Source organism: Macaca fascicularis, chromosome 13, assembly GCF_037993035.2.
Source record: "Macaca fascicularis isolate 582-1 chromosome 13, T2T-MFA8v1.1".
Lineage (NCBI taxonomy): Eukaryota > Metazoa > Chordata > Mammalia > Primates > Cercopithecidae > Macaca > Macaca fascicularis.
Window position 1 is genome coordinate 74,967,365 of NC_088387.1, and position 19,539 is coordinate 74,986,903.

At 54.3% G+C, this 19,539-nt stretch overlaps 1 protein-coding gene across 14 annotated transcripts in view; it reads right to left on the bottom strand.

Annotated features, from left to right (window-relative positions):
- Window positions 1–840: 840 nt before the first annotated feature.
- The window catches only part of TTC7A (tetratricopeptide repeat domain 7A), a 156,944-nt gene continuing 138,245 nt past the window's right edge, over window positions 841–19,539 (bottom strand). For 12 of the 14 annotated variants that reach the window (XM_074011844.1, XM_045369378.3, XM_065527627.1 and 9 more), the window contains 2 exons: window positions 15,720–15,922; window positions 841–2,675 (listed from right to left, as the gene is read on the bottom strand). In XM_074011844.1, coding sequence (XP_073867945.1) covers window positions 2,454–2,675; window positions 15,720–15,922 — 425 coding nt within the window. In that variant the 3' untranslated portion in view covers window positions 841–2,453. The remainder of the gene's footprint in view (window positions 2,676–15,719; window positions 15,923–19,539) is intronic. The other 2 variants (XM_074011841.1, XM_045369374.3) reach the window with 1 other exon arrangement.

Here is a 19,539-nt window from a genome sequence, read left to right on the forward strand (position 1 = left end):
GCTGGGCACCCAAAGGCTGCAAGCAAAGCCCTTCCCTATGGGGACAGCAATGTCTGGCTGAGCGTGGCGTGGAGGGTGGGCATTGGGGGAGGCCAGGCCACAGGGAGGAGTGGCAAGAGAGGAGTCCAGATGGCCGAGAACAGCCCTGGGTTTAAGGGGAAGCTTCAGGACAGCTGTCTTCAAAAGGAGGTGGCTGCAGCCTTGGGGGTGCCATGGTGGTTCCCTGGAGTACATGAAGAAACAGAGCTTCTGTGTAAATGAGCAGCATTGTTTAGAATTATGTTGATGCAGGTTATAACATCCACAGTACATTGGTATGTGGCATAACTTATTAGGGGTGTACTGGTATGGACTTCTCAGCAGAGGTGGCCAATCTGAACAAGGCCCAGGTCTCTCCCATGCCTCCTCTCCTAGTCTTCTTCCCTGCAGCTGAAGGTGGCCCATCAGCAATACCTGAGGGGCTCTCTGTTCAGATACGAGTACTGCCTTGGCCTCTCCCAGCAATGCCCAGAGGCAGCAGGGGCTTCCGGGGTGGCCCCCTGGACAAGTCAAAGGCCAGGATCAGCCCTGCCTGGACCCCTCTTGCTTCCTCCTACCCCCTCCAGGCTTTAGCCCAGCCTCAACTGGCAACATTCTCACCAGCTCAAACCCACATTTTCCCAGAGGGTCCTCCCTCTCGTCCTTCCTTCCCCACATCCCTCCTCAGCTGGGCCTAGGTCTTGGCTTCGATGACTTCTCTGGCCTCCCTCCTCCTGCAACAGCCCCTCCTCTCCAGGGCCTGGCTCAAGGCTGGTGCGGGAGCGACATGCCCAGTGAATAAACATGCTGCTTCAGACAAGCCTGCTTCCCCTCCGAGGGTCTCTTTATTTAACCTGTAAAGTCACTGTCAGCAACTTGGCTTGGCCCTCTGCTGCTTCCAACAAGGAACTGCTTAAGTCAGGAAATGCATTGGGTGCCTTTCCTAGTACCAAAAATTGACTACAACTCTTTGGGCACCCTGAGATAAATCAACAGCATTTGCTTTTTCTTTACTTTTCTAACATAATTCCAGAAAAAAATAGATCTCTATTTTTTATATATATATATAAAAACTATATTTATATACACACATACATAGAGATCCTTCAACCATGAAGGATCCAGCGTCCTCTGGGGTGCCCCTTGGCCTGCCGCAGGAAAGCCAGGAGGCACCAGCTGTCTTGGGAATCATCTCGGGACATGCAGTGCTGAGCTAGTGTGCCATGGATGGGGGGTCTCCAACAGCCCTCTCCCTCCGAGGAAGGTGGAGCTATGACAAACCAGGGCAGCCCTCACCTGAGCTTTCTACACATCCTGAAATGTAAGCTGTACCTGATGGAGTTTTGAAACTAAAACCCAAAGTGCAGATACAAAAGGATTCCCTGATAAGCCTGGGGGACTGACTCCTTGGGGAAGAGTTCCAAGAGCGTCATGCAGCAGGGGCCAGGGGAGCCAGCAGGGAGGACATACACCCACAGCCCCCAGGCCCGGAAAAAGGTGTCATGGACACAGAGGCCTGCTCAGTCACAGGAGAAAGGCTGGGCTCTGTCCCCTCCTCAGGTCTGCCTCAGGCAGGGCAACCCAAAAGGCTAGGGTGAGGCTCAAATCAAGGCAAAAAAGGGCTGTGGGTGGTGAGATGTACTGGGGACAGTCCTAGAAATTGCCCACCTCCATGTTATTGGCCCTCGAGGGACCTGCATTGTAGCGTAAGACCTGCAGGAGTAATGTGTTGACTCAGGGTATTAGAAAGGACTGGATCTAGCAACCACAGGATCTAAAGCCGACGGAGGCTGCTTGGGCTGGAACACATTTCCAGGGAGATGGGGTGGGTGGAAATAGAAGCATAAGGGCCAGTGCTCAGTACCCCCTGGCTAGACCCCAGAGGCCCCAAAGGCACTTGGTAGCAGAGGGAAAGAGCACAGTGGGGCCCAGCTGGCCTCAGGGGGCAAAGAGGGGCAACGTGGGCATCATCTGCTAACTCCAAGTCTGGGAAGGGAACCCAGAAATCCCATCGTCTTCCCACTTGCCCAGTTTCTTCACGTCGTGACTGCCCTGGGCAAGACCTGAGAGGGATCCAGAAGTCTGTGCTGTGCTGAGAGTGGGGAGTGAGATCCCCAGACCCCCAACCAGAGGCATGGGTGAGGGTGAAGGACAATTGTGAGGCTCCCCCCTGCCCAGCTCTTGGGGTGCAAGTCTGGTCACCACAAAACTCTGCAAAAAGGCACTTAGGGTTCAAGTCAGACTGTTTCCCAAGGCACCAACAAAGAAATCCAGGAAGACCCTCTTGGCCGAGCCAGGAGAACGAGGGCTGCAGCTGCGGAGGCGTTCACTAAAGATGGATTTCCCTGAGGCCCCACACCTGATGCCACTGTCGCCCCACACTGACCGCTGCCTCTCCCTCTGGCCGGCCCTCCCTCCCTGTGGCTGCAGTGTCGTCACAGCTCTCTGGGGATGATGGAGAAGGGCAGCACAGGGCTGCTGGCCTCCAGCTCCAGGGCAGTGAGGAAGCAGTCGACGGCGGCCTCGTTCTGGCCCTGGGCCTGCAGCACCTCGCCCAGGCCCTGCCACGCCTCGTGGCACGTGCTCTGCCTCTCCACGGCATCTCGAAGCACCTTCTGGGCCAGGCTCTTGTGGCCAAGCCGACTCAGCATCAGACCCTGTGGACCAAGCACAGGGCAGGGTGAGTAGGGGTCTTGGCATGGCACAGGCATCTTGGCAACTGGGCCAAGTACAGGTGCACGGGTGGCAGCAGCCATCAGCTCGAGAGGCTCCTGCGTCTCTGGCTTGGGCACTGTCAAGTGACTGTGCCTTTCCCCATGTAAATCCTACCTGTCCCTGCCCAACCCGTGCTTTAACCCCAGCCTCCTGGGAAACCCACTGCAGGAGCTCTGTTCCTGCCGGTCCCGAGGAATTGGCTTTCAAGTCACCAGACCTGGCTGTGTCACCTTGTTTGGGGGATCCTGGGCAAATCCCAGCTCTCTGGCCCTCAGTTTCCTCATCTGTAAATGGGAAAATCACAGCATCTCTCTGGAGGGCGGGGTGAGGCTGAAAGGAGTCAGGAGGTGTAAAGCTCTGAGAAGTGTCTGGCAGGAGTGTGTTGTCACTCAGTGGGACCATGCCTCTCAGTCCTTCCTGCGGCCCGGAGCTGCCCTTCACCCCAGGGATGCAGAAAGACTGAGGAGGACGCATTACGAGGCTTCATCACTGTCACCGGGGAGGAAAAGCTCAAGCATGTGTGCGTGTGCGGTGGCTCCTCAGGAAAGGGTCACAGGAGGAGAGTCAGATGGCAGGGGACAGGGTGCTGGGTGAATGGGGTGCTGGGTGAACAGGCTGGATTGGCTGAAAGATGAAAGGCCCTGGGGGTCTGGGTCAGGCGCAGGGAAGCTTGGCCCTGCTGTTTGGCTCAAACAACCCTGTTACCAAAGAGATAGAGGAACTAACAGGAATCGTCATAAGAGGCTGGGAAGTGAAACTGGCACCCTGTCCCCTCTACATCCTCTTTTACCCACGCTGGGAAGTGGGTAGCGAGGACAGGGTAGTGAGCAGAGGCAGAGGGGCAGGGCCCCCTTTCAGCAGAAAGGCTGCTCTGCGCCGTCCCACTGATCCCTGTTTCAGCCCTGAGGGTGGCATGAGATGGTCCCTCGGGGGGACCCTTCTCTTGTTAAAAGACGGGAGGTAAAACCCACCACTGACTTCCTGGACAGGCGGGGGCCGCAGTCGGGGTGGGGAGCTGCGTTCTATGTGCCTGGAGCCCCCTCTCCAGTGCCCGCCCACTGATGGCCATGTACATTTTTAGCTGGAACATTTTCCTCCTCAGCGAGCTCCCCAGAGTTAGGCCCTCTGTTGCTATGGAGACGTGCTGGGGAAGATGCGCATGCCTGGTTTCATCAAGTCCTCAGAGAGCTTGGAACACAACCAATTCGGCGGGAGTGAAAGATGGCGCTCAGGAAGCCCTAGGAAAAGCCTCTCCCTCTCCATAGGTGCTGGCTGGAGATCTTGTGGCCAGGGGGCGGGGGAGGAAGAGGCTGTCCTCACAGAGCCTCTGTTAGCCCCGGGCAACGCTGTACCAAGGAACCACACACATGGATGAGGCGTGCAGAGGCCAGGGGAGGACAGGGTGGCTGCGGGCGGGGTGGAGCCTCAGGCAGGGTCTTCCGCTCTCGCCAGATGGGAGTGGTGCTGACTCAGGGCTGCCTGGGACCAAGGGTAGTGGCCAGGCTGGCCAGCAGGGCACGAGGCCTAGCTGTTCTGCCCACACGGCCCAAGGGCCAGACCCCAGCAGCTCACAATGGAACAGAGCCCACAGGGAGGAGGGAAGGAAGGCCAGCCGACGGCTGCCAGACACAAAATTGAGCACCAAAAATGAAGGGTTTGAGCCCTGTGAGTTCTGCCCAGGAGGGAGCAACACAGGACAGAAGGGAAAGGCCGGCAAGGCCTCTCAGGGAGGGGCAGGCCCGGAGTGGCTTCCACACGTTAAGTTTTCTGTATTAAGCTTCCACATGGGATTTTGTTTGAAAAAAGGGCTCAACTGCTAAAAACAAGTTTGAAAACCCCTGATATCAAGAAGTATGTGGGTGTCTGGGAAGGGGCCAGATGTGTCTGCAGGCTGGTGTGTGTGTGTGTATTTTATTCTCAGTTTGGGAGGTTTGCAGTAACTTCCTCTGTGTGTCTGTAGAGAGTTTAAAGCCCAGGGCTTGGTGGCCGGAAGCCCTGGCCAGGTTGGAATCCCAGCTCTGCCACTGACAAGCGCTGTGACCGTGGACAAATGGCCAGCTTTCTCTGAGTTGTGGTTTCCTCATCTGTAAACCAAGCAATGAACTGTCCCTCCTCGTGGGGCTCTTGTGAGGAGTCTGCAATGATGAATTGGAAAAATCACCGCAGGGGCAGACAGCAAACAGCAGCACCTCCAAGATGAGCAGAGGGTCCTTCTGGGCGGGGAGCAGGTGGATGGCTGATCTCTCTAGAAGCTGGGAGAGGGCATGGCTCTCTGTGGGGGAGGACTGTAGGCTAGGGTGGGTTGGCTCATGTCCCCCCACCCTGGGGTGTTGACCTTAGAGCCTGAAAGGAGACACCGGGCTGGGGTCAGGCTGGGGCCCAGAGGCCCAGGGCCTGTAACAGGATCTTCTGCCACCTGCCCCTGACACCAGCCCAGTTCATGTTTGGTAGCAACTCAGCGCTGTTTGCTGCCTGACAACTGGGCAAGACAGCCCCAGGAAGATGCGAGGTCTCACCGACTCTGCCCTGAGCCCAGCGCTGCATCTAGGGCCTGCAGACAATCCTCCTGGCACCCTGACCCTCCCAGAGAACAGGCCTCCAGAGAGATGGTGGCAACAAGAACTGGCATCTCAATTGCATCCAAATGTCCCAAGTGAATCCCCCATCCCCCATCCTGGTGAGGGGGTGCCCCACGCTGAGAGAGGAGATCAGATCTGCTGAGAGGCTCCCAGTTTTGACCTTCCCTTGGGAGATGCCACAGCTGTGCTGGCAGCCCACAGGGATTTGAAAGTTGTTTATGGTGATCAGACACCATAACTCCAAGGGGGCGCTTTGGGCTGGTTATAGCCACAAACATGGTTCCAGGGAGGTGCAGGGCTCTGGGGGAAGTCCCCAGAAATTCCCACCTCAGGACCCTCCTCCTTCTCTCCCTTCCTGATCTCAGGGAGTGGGGATGTGTGGCCACATCTCAAGTGCTCGAGACCCTGCTCTCCCAGGAAGCCTTCCCTGAGGACGGAGTTCCTCCTGACCACACAACCGCCTCCACGTCATGCTTAGTTACTGTGGAGCTCATGGATGCGATCCCTGTCCTGCCCCTCCCGAGGCTGAGAGGGATAGAGCCCCAGCCTCCTGCCTGCTTTGTTATTCCCCAAAGGACAGCAGCTCAACAGGGCTCAGAGCTCAGGATGTAGCCCAAACACAGAGCCAGGGAACCCAGAGGCACCCCACACTTACAGATGTGGGCCTCCGACCAGGGATGCTGCCCACGTGGAGCTTGGCAAGCCTTGCCTCTTACGGCCACGAAGGCGCAGAACCTAAGGGGCCCAGGGTCTCGCTGGTCTGGGCTCACACTCAGCGGGGAGCCTCCCTGTGGGACCCAGGTCCTTTGCAGAGGCAGTGTGTGGCCAGGGGCTGTGGCCTGGGAGTGGATGAGGGAAAGGGCCTTGCCTTTTCAGAATCCACCGCACACCATCCCACCCCGTAAGTTCAGTGCCTGATGATGCCCTCCAAGGGCGGAGCAGTACAGAGGTCTAGGGGTGCGCATGCCTCTTCTTCTTTTGAGGGGGGCCTGCCCTGGGAAGCAGCCTTGGCGCTAGGCCAGCTGTGGGCCAGGCTGAGCCCTCCCTCCCCACCCCTGCCCTCAAGTATTTATAGAAGTTATTTTGGGAATTTTCTCTCTGAGCTCAAGGCACATTCCTGGGATTCTGTAACAGCCTTTCCAGCTGGGAAGCCAGGAATCAGCTGGAAGCTGCAGGAGCCTTCTGGTCCCTGGAGCCTGCCTTTGGGGACACCAGGGCTGCTGGGAGGAGCCTGCTGTACAGGAAGGGCCCTCCCTCTCGCCACCCTGGAACATGGACACACCCTTCCAGGGAGGCCCGCATTCCAGCCCAGCTCCGGGCTCTCTGGCGTTCCGGGTTCTCTCAGGTGTGTCAGCCTCAACCTGTCCAACCAGACCTGGAACGGGAAGGAGGGAGGCACCTCTCCAGGCTGAGAACCTCCCACTCCCATCACCACCGCCTTCCTGGAGCCAGGGCAGCTCCAAAGCCACAGGGTCCCACTTCCCTGATGTGGGAAGGGGGGCAAACCCTTCCAGCTCCACCCAGTGCTGGGGTGGGATGTGTTCACCCCAGAGCCCCCTGGGCCTCAAAGGAAGAGGCTCCTGCTGAGAAGAGCCCAGACTCACATGGAGCCCAACCTAGGTGGGGTCTCCTGGGGTAGGGGGTGCCCGTCCCTTTCTCTTTTGGGTCCTTTACAAGTGAGATGTTGAAGAACACCAGCAGGCCTCTTCAGCTGGGGCTAAGGGTTGTCTGTTTTCAGAGGGGCAGGGGCCAGCGGCCAGAGGCCAGATGGGTCACACCCTGGGGGACTCTGGAGCCTGACAAGCCACCAGGAAATTGACTTCCTTGTCAGCCATCTCCTCTGGGCAGGGGCTGGGCCTTTTCTCCTCCCCTTCCTGGGCTGGTATCAGGTTCTAGGTCTATAAGGGCCTTTGCCCATCCTGGAGCACTGCCTGGCCCAGCCCTCCAGGTCAGTCAAGAGGCTGTGGCTAGGCTTCTGGATCCCTGGTTCTAGAAGTGAGTCCCCGTGATGGGGAGTGAGAAGGGGCCCAGTCACAGAAGCTCCCCTCTCTGGGCAGGAGGTACAGCCTAAGGCACAGTGAAGGTCAGTTTGGGGAAGGGGCTGCTGGACAGGGAAAAAGGACCACGTCACCTTCTCTTTCCATGTAGGGTGAGTCTTTCTAACTCTTTCTGAAAAAATGGATTCTGGAGCTTAATGAAGCCAGCAGTGCTCAAGTATCATTCAGATCTGAATCTATGACAGGCTCTTCATCAGGGTTGGTGATGGACTTCAGGAGCCTACATCAGCTTAAGGTTTTCCCAAAGTCCTGATCCAGGGCTCAGGGTGTGTGTGGGGGGTTGTGCCAGCCCAGGGATAAGGTGGGTATGGAGGGGCCTCTGATCCCCATTGAGCAGGTGCTGGGAGACACACCCTCGCACCCCCTACACCGTGGGCCTGCAGAACCCTTTACTTTCATCTCTTCCACTTTCCCATCAGGTAGTGTGACCTCAGGCACTAGTGGTGAGGGGTGAAGAGAGCACTCACAATAAAATCACCTCATCAGAGGTCACACAGCCAAGATGCTCCTATTGAACTTCCCTGCCCAGAAGAAGCAAGATTCCATGTCCTTTCATGGCCTAGACACCTCTAAGCCGCCTGCCACAGCTCAGGAAATGAACTTGGAGAAAGAAGCCTAGAGCTGGTGGTGCGTCCTGGACCCTGAGACATGGGGCATAGGCGGCAGAGGCCACTGTCCCCAGGAACCCGGGACCCTGCTGTTTATGCACTGAGCCCCACCCAGTGTCAGGGCGCCTCCAAAATGCTAGGCACTGAGTGTCACTCCTCAGCTGCTCAGAACATCCTTCCTCCTTCAACTCAGAAAACAGATGCTGAACCAGATGCTGAACTGGCGTGACGGTAGGCCAGGGCCTTCCCTGAGCCTGCCACGGCAAAGCCTCCGCCCCAACGGGTGCAGATTACCCAAGGTCTCTCCCTCGTCCCTCAACTCATTCTTCCCCACAAAGCAGGCTGCCCTCCCCGTAGCTAAGGTCAGCCTGGGCCTTGCACTGTGTGCACTCTTGTCCTATCCACAGGGCAGCTAGGGTCTGTCACCTTGGCCAGACTCCCCTGTGGACTCAGTGGGGATGGGGTGGCTTTATTGCAATGAGTCTCTGGGGCTTGGCACCAGGTTTCCGCTCCCCACCGAGAACCAAGAGCATCTGAACATGGCCTGGCAGCTGTGCTTCAAAGTGAAAAATGTAAAAATAACCCTAATGACTGGACCATTAACTTATGGAATTATTTAACCTAACTCTAAAGGTGCCTAATTCTAAATTCCCTAGGTGCTTGGTATAGCAAGGCTCATTTTACAGATGAGAATACTGAAGTTCTGAGAGGCTATGGAACTTGGTCAGTGAGTGAAGGCAAAGTGGGACTCAGGTCCAGGTCAGATGAACTTGAAGGCCCTGCTCCAACCTGCAGGTGCCTCCTCCAGAGCCAGCTCTGATACTCATTTTAAAAATCATCCCAGCCAACCAACCCTAGGAGAACCTCAAAGGCAGCTTGGAGGTCCCTGTCCCTGCCAGGCACTCCCTCCCTGTCTTCTCAGCACCCTGCTGGCATCACAAGGAAATCTGGGCCAAAGACCCTCATCCCACAGTAAGTATGGTCCCACAGAAACCAGCCAAGGGGGGGCTCAGGCCACGGCCACATGCCACCAAGTCATCTATGTGAATATAGTGATAAAAATGCCCAATGTTGACTTATCTTTTCACAGCTTTCAGTTCACCTGAGCTCTAAAACTACTCCTTGAAGTCACAAGAGAGTCTAAATTATCATCCCAATTTGACAGGAGAAAAAACTGACCAAGTGCTATGGTTTAAATGTGTCCCCCAAAATTCATGTGTTAGAAACTGAAGCCTCAATCAGCAGAATTGAAGTGTGAGACCTTCCAGAAGTGATGAGGTCTGGCGGGCTTTGCCCTCCTGAATGGACTGATGCTGTTATCTCGGGAGCGGGTTCCTGACAAAAGGATGAGTTCAGCTTCCCCTTCTCTCACACTCTCTTGCCCCTCCACCTTCTGCCATGGGATGAGGCAGCAAGAAGGCCCTCACCAGATGTGGCCGTCGATCTTCAACTTCTCAGCCTCCGGAATTGTGAGCAAATAAGTTTCTGCTTATTGTAAATTACTATTAAAAAATATATTTTTAAAAAGGCCACGCATGGTGGCTCATGCCTATAATCCCAGAACTTTTGGAGGTTGAGGTGGGAGGATTCCTTGAGCCCAGGAGTTCAAGACTAACTTGGGCAACATAGTGAGACCTTGTCTCTACAAAAAATAGAAACAAAATAAAATAATAATAAATTACCCAGTCTCAGGTATTCTGTTACAGCAACACAAAATGGACTGAGACACCTGGCGAGGAAAGTAACCCTCAGGCACCCCCATAACGCAGGGCGGGTTGTCTTAGGTTTGTCACCTCTCGTGTCTGGTCCAACCCTCCATGATGGGGGAGGGGCCAGCCAGCAGCGGGAGGGAGTGACGGATGAAGCTCTGTGCGGCCACAGTTCATCCTTTTGGCCTTAGAGACCAGAGCCTTCTTGATGGAGTCCCAGAGCACCTAAAAAGGCCCAGCCCAGAGCCTCAGGGCTTGGATAGGCAGAGCTCTGAACCTCAGTGACTCAGGTTCCCCCTTGGGAGGTACCAGGGGTAGTGGTAGGGGGCTTCTGGGGACTTAAGATGTGCCCCCTCGGCCGGGCGCGGTGGCTCAAGCCTGTAATCCCAGCACTTTGGGAGGCCGAGACGGGCGGATCACGAGGTCAGGAGATCGAGACCATCCTGGCTAACACCGTGAAACCCCGTCTCTACTAAAAAAATAGAAAAAACTAGCCGGGCGAGGTGGCGGGCGCCTGTAGTCCCAGCTACTCTGGAGGCTGAGGCAGGAGAATGGCCTAAACCCGGGAGGCGGAGCTTGCAGTGAACTGAGATCTGGCCACTGCACTCCAGCCCGGGCTACAGAGCAAGACTCCGTCTCAAAAAAAAAAAAAAAAAAAAAAAAAAAAGATGTGCCCCCTCATGCCACAGCCTGGGGTGGGAGATGAGAGGCTCTGAGGCCATCCCCACGCTCTTGATCCCGCAAACCCACTTAAAGAATGAGGTGGCCTGCTATACACTGGCAGCAAGAGGGAACCAATTAAGGAAAATCATTCATCGTCACTCTGTCATCAAGAGGACTGCAGATAACAACGCTGTCTTCCTGTCTCTCCAGGGGCATTTGGAGAGAGAAGAAGCTGGGTCACATGCCAGGAATGCTTCAGAAACTGCATCCCAGGAATTACATTACTAGAGCCAAAGCTCATGCAGAGCCATCTCCCCACTCCTGCAGGGGTGCCTGACAGGGAGAGGTTCTGGAGAGCCTGGAACTCCCTCACCAAGAAGAAAGCACGAGGAGGGGAGGGGCTGGGGTACGGGAGGGACCAGGAAGCTCCTCCTCTCCAGAGTCTGCCCCTGGGAGAAGAGGGCAGAGTGCCACGCAGACACCTTGCCTGCCCACTCATGCCTGCGGGTGTCAAGTTGTCTCTTGCAGTGCAGACAAACTGCACCAAAGTGTCCACACTCTCCTTAGCCAAGCTGAGGGCAGGGAGAGTTGGTGGCTCTGTGGCTAGGGCTAGGACCTTCTTCAGGGGCTGCTGAAGGGTAGCAGAACACGCCACCCCAAAATATGTCACTTGGGCATAAGGACTGTTTTGAGCTGAAGGCAACTGAGAAGAAGCAGAGACAAGAAAAGCTCTCTGCCCTCCCCCTATTTGCCTAAAAGCTGGATATATACATTTATAAGCGTGTCCCTCCTCCCCTCAACCAGGAAGGACAAAGGCTGATCACAGAAGACAGTGTTAAAACCTTATCAGCCTGGAGACGGCACAAAGGAATCTACATAACAAGCTCTGCTAACTAGCCTTTATCTACCATTAGTTTCCCATTGATTTGTCTTCCCACAATTTTCCATCCCCAGAGACTCCAAGTCCTTTTTCTTTGTCTCTTGCTTCTTTTAAATTGTATGCTCTTGGTTGAAAATGCTATGTAAGCCAGAGTTCTAAGCTACCTCTTTTGTTTGTTTGTTTGTTTTTGAGACAGACTCTCGCTCTGTCGCCCAGGCTGGAGTGCAGTGGCGTGATCTCGGCTCACTGCAAGCTCTGCCTCCCGGGTTCACGTCATTCTCCTGCCTTAGCCTCCTAAGTAGCTGGGACTACAGGTGCCCGCTACCTCACCTGGCTAATTGTTTGTATTTTTAGTAGAGATAGGGTTTCACAGGATGGTCTAGATCTCCTGACCTTGTGATCAGCCTCCCAAAGTGCTGGGATTACAGGTGTGAGCCACCGTGCCAGACCTCTAAGCTACCTCTTTAAGCTTTTCTCATTTTTCCTGAGGATCTCCCATGAGAACATTTTATACATGTTAATAAAATTCTGTTTGTTTTTCCTTGTTAATCTGTCTTCTGTTACCAGGGTCCGAGCTAAGAACTCAGAAAGGTAGAGAGAAAATGGTTTTTTCCTTCCCTACACTGGGAAACCAAGTCAAGCCACTCATTCTATGAGGTGCTCTAATCTCAGCTTCATGACCAACCAATGACCCTCCCATCACGAAAGTCAGGTGACCTCAAAGGAACCCCCTCCTGGGAGGGCTCTTAATGACCCAACCAGTCTACCAGTCACTGTTGGAGCTCCCTGGTTTCCTCAGGTACCTATTCTGCCCTTGGAAGTGCCTGGTGCAGAGGGGATCCGGGGAGGTGGCAGGGCAGAGATAAGCTCCAAGAGAAGTGCAGGCTGCTGGGGGTCCCTTCCTGGCCAAGCCTTGAAGCTCTCTCTGAAGAGCAGTAATCCTGGGAGGCCTCTGCCTGCCTTCTCACGTTTCAGGCAGGCAGGCAAAGTTCAGCCTTCCCCTTCTTGGCTAGAATTTTCTGCCAGTGAATTCGGTTCTGAATACCCCAGCCGAGTGGGATTTCCAGCTACCTGGAGAGAAGTCTGGGACCACGCTGGCAGACTGTCAGGACCTGCTCCTGTGATTTGATTTCCACTGCAGAGAGCACACTTCTTTTTCTTTCTATACTTGCCAGTTTCCCGGAGGGCCCTGGCCATCCTTGAGCCCGGTGCAGACAGCAGCCAGCAGGACCAGAGCCTGATGGACAAACTCGGGACAAACTGTGCTGGTTCTCTTGCCCAGCAGAGAACTGCCAAGGTGGCATCTCCTTCCTGCCTGGTCTGGGTAGAAAACCCTGAGCTGAACCCAGAGCAGGGCTAGAACCACAGAAACATCTCTTATTGCATCTAGGGCAGGGACAGGGGGACAGGGAGAGTAGAGAATCCACTCTTGGCCAAAGCCTATATTCTTAGAGACATGGGGCCCCTGGCCCCTAAGAGCAAAGTCTTCAACTCCCACTGGGCTTTCTTTAGCCTCTTGGCACTTGCCAACCCCATTCTAAGGACTAGAGGGCCAAACCCAGCACCCACACAGCACAGTAAGAATATCTTCACCGACCACTTTCCAGACCTCAGGGAGCAGGACCCACCACGACCTCAGAGGGCTCGCTGGGGGCCCTAAGCTCCTCTAGCCCAGGCCTGTGGGTGGCTGTGCCCTTAGGGGAGGGGAGGCTCTCCTCCTTGTACTGATCAGAGGCCAACGTCCTCATAAAGTCACAGTGGCATGGTAAGGCCAGAGCGTCCTCCCTGGAAGCCTGGTCTGACTCCACAGCAGGGATACCACCTCCCTTCCACATTCCTCTCTTGGTAATTCTCCAAGGCTGTACCAACCTCCAGAGTTCACAAAGGCTCAGATGACTGATGTGTCTCTTTCCTCTACTATTTTTACAATGAATCCCTTACAAAAATGTGAAACTGACTTAGAATGACAGCTAGTCGTTCCTATCATGTTGTATCACATTGAAAAAGATTCCAAGATCACATCTTTGCTCGGTGGGAAAAAGGTGCTGTGATTGCTTAGCAATATCTGACACTGGTGAGGGACTGAAGGGGAGTGGGATCTTCCGCGCTATGCTTTGCTGTCTCTGGGATTGCACTGCAGACGTTTACACTTTCACATGCATCACCTCATTATGATTAGAACAACACTATGGCCCAGGAACAACGAGGATCGTTATCTACAAAAGGGGACACCAGGAGCATGCAAGTTAAGCGTGTCTTTTCCTAAGTCCCCCAAGTGGATCAGGGCCAGAGCCAGGATTAGACCCCAGATGTCCTGAGTCTCAGGCCAGCACAGGGAAGACACTTAGATCTGGGAACACTTGAGATCGACTCACTAAAGCGTTCAAATGTCTTTAGAAAATGAGTGCTTAGCAAATCTTCCCCAGGCTGAACATTTGCTATTCTTTATGCGTATGTGTGGGATGCTGGCAGGAACAGAGCCTGTAGACGGGATGGGCTGCCCACGCAGAAGCCGAATGCCCCTCTGGTTGCTTGTAACTTTAAAAGAGGGCAGGCCTGGCTCCAACTTGCTCCAATTTCATCAAATCAGCAAGGCACCCCAGGAAGGAAAAAGGGACCACTTCAGAAACATCTGCAGGGAGCCACTCTGGATGGCTATTCAGTTACCATGGAAACCTACCCTTGGAAACTGCTTCAATTTCAGGAAAATAGCTACAAACAATAATAAGCATAAATGAAAAATGGTACACTGTTACTTCAAAATTGTACTTGTTATTGGATTTTGTTGGGTTTTCAGGGCTGAGCCTGCAGGCTCATATCCGTGAACACAGTGGAAGGCAGACATCGCTGCCTGGCTGCAGGCCTAATGATATAGCCCACACCCTCCCTCCCACTGCCCTAATCAAGTTTCTGGATGTGACCTCTGGCGAGGCATTTATCAGAGAAGCTGATGTCTAAATTGAGGGAGGAAGGAGGAAGCCTCTTGCAGAAGGCAAACATTTGTTGAGTTGACTGGAAGGCAATGCAGCCATGTGGGAGGGAACATGGACAAGGGTGTATGGTGACTGCACGAGCTTTCTTCATCCGAGGCTGAACATTCACACAGACCTAAGTTAGAAATCTACAGAAATCAGGCAGCGGGAATAATAGCTGAGCTGGGAATTCCTGTTCTATTTCCTTTTCAAGGACTGTCAGGTTGGAAAGGACCTTATGAAGATGGCCTGGTCTGGCTCCCCCCCATGTGATGCTGCATTCTCTTGGCAACACTCTCACCAGATGATTACTGAGTATGTGCCTAGACTATGCTAAGAGTTATAATGTTTTCCCTGACATGGCTGAAATCTAACTCCCTGCCTGTAGCTTCTACTCACAGACAAATCAGCCCCCTTTTGGCAATGCCAACCCTTCAGCCATCTGGAGCCATGCTCCTGATGCCTCTGCGCTCTCTCTGTGCCCGACGTCAGGGATACCCTAATGGCTGTTCCCCTCAGCGCGCTCTCACATGGAGATATCTAAGGTGGAACCCAGACCCTAAGAGGGAAAGATTGTTGCTAACTGTGGGCTCCTAGATTATCCTTCAAAAATCACTTGTACAGATGCAGGCTTGCAAGCTTCCAGATCACTACATTTATCTGGACACCTGTTCTCTGGAAGCAGCAAAGGAAAGCAGGGAAAAAATGATAATCTATAGGGTCTGGAATATCACCTGTCAGAGCTGGTGCTCAATAAATGTTGCCTGGACCAGAGGATACCCACCAAACAGATGATTAAAACTAAGGGTCAGAGAAGGTGGCTGACTTACCCATGATCACCAGGTAGAGGACAAGAGTATCAGCATCCTGCTCCCCAGCCTCTTTGCTTCCCACAGGGAGGCCACTGTGCCCTGGACACCCAAGTCCTGAGCCTATGAACGAGGACCAGGGACTACTGGATCCTCTTAGCACCCCAGGGACCATTCTCAATGTGTGCTTGAGTCAGGTCTGACATGACAACCCACCCCAGAAAACCCCCTGAATCCCACCAAAGATATGTGGAACTCCTTGGAAATGGAGAAGGCAGGGAGGGTCTGGGGACTCCCAGAAAGAAAAGCATTTTGGTAACCGCCCCTAGATTCTGGATTAGCCTTCAGGGCAAGGGTCTGGTGAGTAACAATGACAGCCTTTTGGGGCTAGATCCCTTTGTAGAAACTTACAGCAAAAGGAAGTCACAAAGAGTATCAACCAAACCTTCTAGATTATGTCATCAACACAGACCCTGATTGAAGGGAAATGGCCTGTGTCTACCAGAGAAGGCTACCAGTATCCCAAGAACTGTCTCTTCCAACACAGCAGGAGGGAAGTCCCCTCCTCCAGACACCAGGGAACAGCAGTAGCAAGGCACAGGCAGGCAGTGGAGTATGGGGACAAGGAGGGACAAAGGGGGATAAGGGCCCTGAGGCTGTGGGAGGAGGTGGCGGGAGTGTGGATGGAGGGGGGCGGGGTCTGACTCACCAGGCTGTGCATGATGCGCACGCCATCTGGGTTCACCGTGAGCGCCTCCTTGTACAGCTGCTTGGCCTCCTCCAGGCTGCCCTTCACCTCGGCCAGCCGGCCCCGCATATATAGTACTGAGTGAGAAGTGGGGAAGAGGCCTGCTGCCTCCTGGATGCAGAAACCTGCTTCCTTGAGGTGCTTCTGCTCCATGAACAGCTCAGCTGCAAAACCAGAAGGGCAGTGGGAGGTGTGAGCTGTGGGGAGTCAGAGGCATCCTGACCCCCTCCCTGCATCCTCAGAGCTGGGGAACCGGTCTTAGGTGACGAACACTATCCCACCGAGTCACAGCATGGGGAACACTGACTATGGGATGTAGTGGGAACACTAGGTAACAGTTTCTGAGAGCTTCCTCTGTGTCAGGCACCTTGCTAAGTGCCAGTCAATGGCACCAAGATCGTCCCAGTTAATGCTCACAAAAATCCTGTAGAACAAGCTTTTTTTTTTTTGAGACAGGGTCTCCTTTGTCAACCAGGCTGGAGTGCACTGATGTGACCAAGGCTCACTGCAGCCTTTTCTAAAAAAAAATTAATTTATTTATTTAGAGACAGAGTCTCCCTCTGTTGTCCAGGCTGCAGTGCAGTGGCATGATCTCAGCTCACTGTAACCTCTGCCCCCCTGGGTTCAAGTGATTTTCCTGTCTTAGCCTCCCGAGTAGCTGGGATTACAGGCATGCACCACCATGCCTGGCTAATTTTTGTATTTTTGGTAGAGAGGCTCAGGCTGGTCTCGAACTCCTGGCCTCAAGTGATCTGCCCACCTTAGCCTCCCAAAGTGCTAGGATTACAAGCGTGAGCCACTATGCTCGGCCTCACTGCAGCCTTGACCTCTTGGGCTCAAGCAATCCTCCCACCTCAGTCTCCTGAGTAGCTGGGACTACAGACATGTGCCAACATGCCCAGATAATTTTTGTATTTTTGGTAGAGATGGGCTTTTGCCATGTTGCCCAGGCTGGTCTTGAACTCCTGGGCTCAAGAGATCCTCCCATTTCAGCCTCTCAAAGTGCTGAGATAATAGGCATGAGAAACTGCACCCTGCACAAGTACTTTTATTACCCCACTTTAGAGGGGCAAAAACTGGGCACAGAGGGGTCAAGGCATTGGACTAAGGCCACAGTGGGAGTAAGTGGTGAAGCCAGGGTTTGCATTGGGCTGTTTGACTTCAGAACCTGGCGAGGGGACATGGCGTCCCCTGAGCTAAAAGCTTGCTCAGGTGACTGCAGCCTCTTTTTCAGTGTCCCTTCACTTCCTTTGTTCATTGCATGTCCAGGGAAAAGGGGATGGAAGCAGACCAGGGAGCTCTCTTTGGGTCCCTTGGTCTCCCAGGCAGGGGCTGACTGAAGGTGGGTATGTGCTCAGAGCCAGGGAGAACCAAATGACCCTGCCAAAGATAGGGTGGGAGGATGAGGGAGAAGAGGCTCAGGGGCAAACGAGGGCACAAACCAAGCATTGTTGGTAACAGCTACAGAAACCTCCCCTGCGCTGATGGAGAGCTGATGGGCCAAGCCTGGGTTTGGGAAACATTTTCTCATTAATCCTGACAGCAAGTCTTGGAAGGAGGCATAATCCTCACTTAAAAAATGCAGGTGGCCGGGCGCCATGGCTCACGCCTGTAGTCCCACCACTTTGGGAGGCCAAGGTGGGTAGATCACGAGGTCAGGAGTTCAAGACCAGCCTGGCCAGGATGGTGAAACCTTGTATCTACTAAAAATACAAAAAAAATTAGCTGGGCATGGTGGCGGGTGCCTGTGATCCCAGTACTCGGGAGGCTGAGGCAGAGAGTTGATTGAATCTGGGAGGTGGAGGTTGTGGTGAACTGAGATAGTGCCACTGTGCTCCAGCCTGGGTGACAAAGCCAGACTCCATCTCAAAAAAAAAAAAAAAAAAAAGCAGGCTTAGGAAGTGAGGACCCCGCCCCATTCCCTCACTGAGAAAGGGCAAAGCCAGGGCTGGACTCCCCAGCAGTTCCGTGGCCTCCCTCCAAAGCAGACACACACCCCTTTGGGCCAGCAGGCAGGAGAGGATCTGTCCTGGAACCAGAGGAGTAGGGAATGGGGCACTTTCTCCAATCCAGGCCAGCCCACACACACACACATTTCAGACCCACGGGCACACCCCACACTAAGGCACTTTAGGAGACGCGGCTCTTCAGCCTCACTGGGCACTCAGCCTTTGTCCAAAGCAGCCCCCAGGCTTGGCAGCCCACTCCTGGGGCCTAGCCTATGCTGAAGGCACAGAAGGATCAAGATACAGACAGGGAACGCAGAAGGGCCAGCAGAGTCTGACTTGTGGTTTTGCCAAGAACTCTGCCTAGCAAAAGCTGACAGCTGAGGTTACCCTAGTTCAGATTATGTCTGGGGTGGAGAGAGAACAGATATGCCCAAGGGAATCTCCCAGAAAGAGGTGGAGAAACCAGGCCCAGACATTCTCTCTTCCTGTCCCAATAGGCAGCAGGAGAGGCCTAACTAAGGCCTTGACTGCAACACAGGCACTGGGGTACATAGCACGAGCACTGCCTAAGGTTCATTGTGCAACCCGAGTAGCCTGCCATATCCTAAAATACAACGCTTTCTGAGTGAGAAGACTCTTTTTCTCTAGTGGAGGTGATAACTTGGGAGGATCAGAGAATTAAACACAGAGAAGCCAGGCTTTCCGGATATGGGAGAGAAATGCGGGCCCTAGCCCCTGGGGACAGCCTGAAATAGAGATTCCCAAGGCAGAGAGCACAGGAAATGGGGGCTTTGAACCCAGGGGCAGATGGCTGGTGGGGGGAGGGGTCAGAGATTTGGTTATCTCAGCCTCAGCTCTCCCTCTCTGCTTTGCTGTTGAGCTGCTGCTGGGGCGTCTGAACGGAGTGCTTAACATACAACTATTGAATACTGACTACGTGCCTCGTCTCCCCATGAGGAGGAGAAAGAGTGGGGGCAGGGGTGGGAGCAGCTGAACCACTAAACCACTTGAGAGACCAGGGCAGTGGAATGACAAGTGCCACATCTGAGTGTTATGGGTACTCAAGAGGTGCCAGGTCGGTGCTGCTGGTGTGGTCAGGGAAGTCTTCCTGAGGGAGGTGGCATCGGAGCTGGAGCCTGAAGGCTGCAGAGGCCTTTGGACTAAGAGGACAAGGAAGGTGGGCTGGGCTCCACTGTGGCAGAATCCCCCAGGGTCACGAGAGAGGAGAAGCAGAAGGAAGTGTGTGGGTGTCACTTCTGCAGGGTGGCTGCTTCCTCCATCGCCAGAAGCTCAGTTTAGCTGAGGGCCCAGGGGTCAAGCTCCCCACTCCCCTGGACCACTTGGCCCTGGCACAGCTCATTAAGCTGTTTACAACTTGCTGCCCTGTCTCCAGAGGCTGCCCCTGGTCCCTCCCTTGGGGACCCCTCATAGTGCATTCACATCAAGAGATTTTAATTAAAGGGCACCCCACCCAATCCCAATCCGTCTTGCCTCGGGGCCCTGGGTATTCCAGAGGCCTGGGCCTTGCTGGGCTGGCCACACACCAGAGAACACGTCCTGAAGAACTGTAGGGCTGTTCCACTGACGGGCTCCATCCCCAGTTAGACAGGAAACCAGAAGACACAGACCAGAGCCCAGGGAAGCCTCCCGTGGGCTTCTGGAGGCCTGGCAGACAGTGCCCAGCAGGGCCAGCCTCCAGGGTAGGCCTCTGACCTGCAGACAGGCCCACAGGTCTGGGGTGACAGTGCACCACCCCTTGCTAGTCTCAGTATCCCTGAGCAGATGCCTTCGGCTCCTGCTCGACGCTTTGCCAGCCATGGTCAGACGGCTGC